Below are 3,138 nucleotides of genomic sequence, written 5' to 3'. Positions count from 1 at the left end.
TGTTGGGCAGGAGTGCACTCTTCCCCGGATCCCAGAGGAAGATTTTAACAAGATAATTGAGGTAGACTTTTTCGGCCTCACAGACGCAACTCTGTCAACCGGGGAAACAATAAAAGTTCCCAAGAACTGGATCCCCAAGAGCGCCTGGCTCACGGATGAGTGTTTCCTAGCCGCCTGCGGGCTAGGACACATGTTTACAAAACGTATGCGCCTGAGTTTATATCCATCTGTAGTATTTTTCTATCGAAATTGATTTATGATATTAACCAATTTCTTTCTTTTTCAGAAGAAGCATTAAACATGTTGCAGTCGGAGAAAACTCCCAAGCGGTCTTCTGCAACCATCCGTAAAGATCTTGCGGAGAAGGCTGCGGCTGAGGTCAAGGCCAAGGTATCAAACGCCTGACCCTTCCACAAATTGATCCTTTAAAATCATTTTTCCCGGATGCTAATCCTTAACTTTGGTTATTTTTGCAGGGAGGAGAGGTTGGAAAGTCGTTTGAGAAACAACTCAAACGGGCTACGGAGGAGAACCCTGCCGTTCTCAACAAAATCAAAAAGTCACCTCTACGTCAACTCCTGGTGCCTCAGTCGGGCATCAACAGATGCGGATAGCGGGGCGACTCGAGAAGGTAGGCGGAAGCTTGTGCCTTGATCTTGTCAACCCCTTATCAGCAGCCGCGGGGTTCACCACGCCTACAAGCGGTTCCCGCTTGGCCGGCTCTTAAGGTAAGAACCCTTTTAAATCCCCGCTTGAGCTAGGGTGGCCTTTACGGGTGAAATCCCATTCTCAACATACGTCATCTTCAGACGGCCGACAACAAATAGGTGCCGCCTTAGTCTCGCACTCATCACGTATTGATTGTGGTGCAGATCAATCTCCCCGCTGGCCAGACGTCCAGAAGCATGCCAAGGCCATGCTGGAAGCCGTCCGGAAGAGGGATAAGGACAATATCCCTGGGATAGAGACGTTCAATCTTGAACGCATTCTATCCCTTCTGGCTGAGGTAAGAAACTTGTCAATTCAATTTTGTTTATTCCAAGTGTTTTATCCCGCCTGCAATACTTATACCGCCTGACTTTTTGCAGGCCATGCTGCGGGTAGACGATCTCAAACGTCCTTATTCCTGCAAACGGGAAGAGGTAAAAAGGGCCAAGAAGTCCGCCATAGACGCTGATAATATTTCTTTACACTCAACTATCGTAAATGAACTTGAAACTAAAGCAATAATTATGACACAGGCGTCTAGAATCCAGCAGCTGGAGTCAGATCTGAAGACAGCCAATCAGCGGGCGACGGATGCTGAGACGGCTAAGAAGGAGGCGGAGGAGGCCCAAAGGAAGGCGGACGAGAGCGCTAAAAAGGCTGGTGAGGCGCTCAAGAAGGCCCAGACGGACCTTGGCACACTTAAAGGTGTTTCCGAAGAGAACACCAAACTAAAGACCAAGGTTCAGAGGCTGGAGAAGGAGTCTGCTCAGGCTCACATAAACTTTGCAGCAACCCTGGAGGCGGAGCAAAACCGCCTTGTTGCTAAGAGTGACGCTGACAATGACGCCCGGATGAAGATCGCCTGGGCACTGGCTCACAGGTACGTCGAGGACGTGGTGTACTTGAGAGAACAAGGTGAGCCAGAGCCTGCCTCTGTCGAAGCCTGGGTCAACTCCAACAACGAGCTGCCCGCGCCTGAGCTTCCTGGTCCTGGTGAAGCACAGGAGATACCCTCAGATGATGAGAAGGACCAGGAGGCACCGTCTGCAGGCCAGAAGTGACCATTCAACGGCAGTATGCTAATCTCTGCTTTTTTATTTTTTCTTTTATTCAGCGGTTGTATGCCAAAACTTGCTTTTTCCGGCCTGCGTGCCGAGTATCCTTGTATTTACCGGCTGTGGAGCCGTGTTAATTAACAATTTCTTTCTTCCGGACGGGGTCCGGTTAACATTTTAATCCACTACAACCGTTTGGTTGGGTGGACTATTAAATGCACCGACTGAGTCGGTTTTGATCATTTTGCATCTGAATTTTTATTTTGTGCAAATTTTAATTTTTCATTTTTGCCTAACTTATCAAAAGCATGCGGCGATTTTTTATTTTTGCCTAACTAATCAATAGTTCGGCTGTCCTTGCCCCTGGACGGCTGTGTGGTTGGTTTCAAGTGGAGTTGGTTGATTGACTTGAAAACATCTGATGCTGTAAAGAGCATGATATGTTTTCAAGTCGATCAATCACAATAGTGATTGCCCCAAACCAAGTGCACAGCCATACACCGACAGGCGTTCCAGCCACTACACAGACGACGTTTGTCCGTCTAGGTAGAGATTTCATAGCCATTGAACAACTCTTTTGCCCCAATTGGGGTGGGAAGTGCAATTTTGGAATAGATAACCTAAGTGAAACCTTCAGCCGGTGACCGGCTAATGCCCCATGGCATCCGGTATTCGGCAACTTGATCATTCTTCACAGGTCATTTTGGTCAGACGGCTATGAGTTGACCAATTAGGTCGTTCAATCTTTGTCGTCTGCATGGGTGCGTAGAACCGAAAAATAGTCTGTTCTCTGCGACGATTGCACCCGGAGGGGTGTCGCCGAACGCCTTTGTCCATGTTGGGACATGCGATTTTATAAAATGAGTAACCATCCGGCCATTTTAGCCTCTAGTCTTGTTTGAGACCGGTTGTATAGCCACTAATCGTTTTTGTGCTTAGTTTTTAGTCAAAGTATTGAATTTACACTAAGTATCAAACTCAGTTTTTTAAACAAACGAGTCTGTTTGGGTATTATCCAGACGGACAGGAAAATATTTGATCATACTAAGTATCAAACTTAGTTAGATAAATGGAGAATCTGTCTGAGTATTACCCAGGCGGATAGTCAAGCAGTTGAATAAACAAAGTATCAAACTTAAATAAACAAGAGATCCGAGTATTACCCAGGCGGTCAAACAAATGTAACCTTCACTAAGTATCAAACTTAGTTAGGTAAATGGGGAATCCGCCTGGATATTACCCGGATGGATAATCAAACGATAACTCAATTTTGCAAACAAAGTCTGAATCTTCATTAACTGACTCACTGTTTACAAAAAGTTTACATTCTTAGAAGTAGTACTTTTTTAGATTATCTACATTCCAAGTTCTAGTC

The 3,138-nt window shown here is 46.0% G+C and overlaps 1 protein-coding gene across 1 annotated transcript; it reads left to right on the top strand.

The window, feature by feature from the left end:
* Window positions 1-300: 300 nt before the first annotated feature.
* LOC110704184 (translation initiation factor IF-2-like) lies at window positions 301-1,769 on the top strand. Its single transcript, XM_021881977.1, has 3 exons — window positions 301-390; window positions 477-581; window positions 1,242-1,769. The coding sequence occupies exons 1-3, from the start codon at window positions 301-303 to the stop codon at window positions 1,767-1,769; spliced, it is 723 nt and encodes a 240-aa protein (XP_021737669.1).
* Window positions 1,770-3,138: the final 1,369 nt, after the last annotated feature.

Source organism: Chenopodium quinoa, unplaced genomic scaffold (genome assembly GCF_001683475.1).
Source record: "Chenopodium quinoa cultivar QQ74 unplaced genomic scaffold, ASM168347v1, whole genome shotgun sequence".
In the NCBI taxonomy this organism is placed as follows: domain Eukaryota; kingdom Viridiplantae; phylum Streptophyta; class Magnoliopsida; order Caryophyllales; family Amaranthaceae; genus Chenopodium; species Chenopodium quinoa.
Note: the sequence above shows the minus strand (reverse complement) of the source record. Positions and strands in the feature narration are given on the sequence as shown.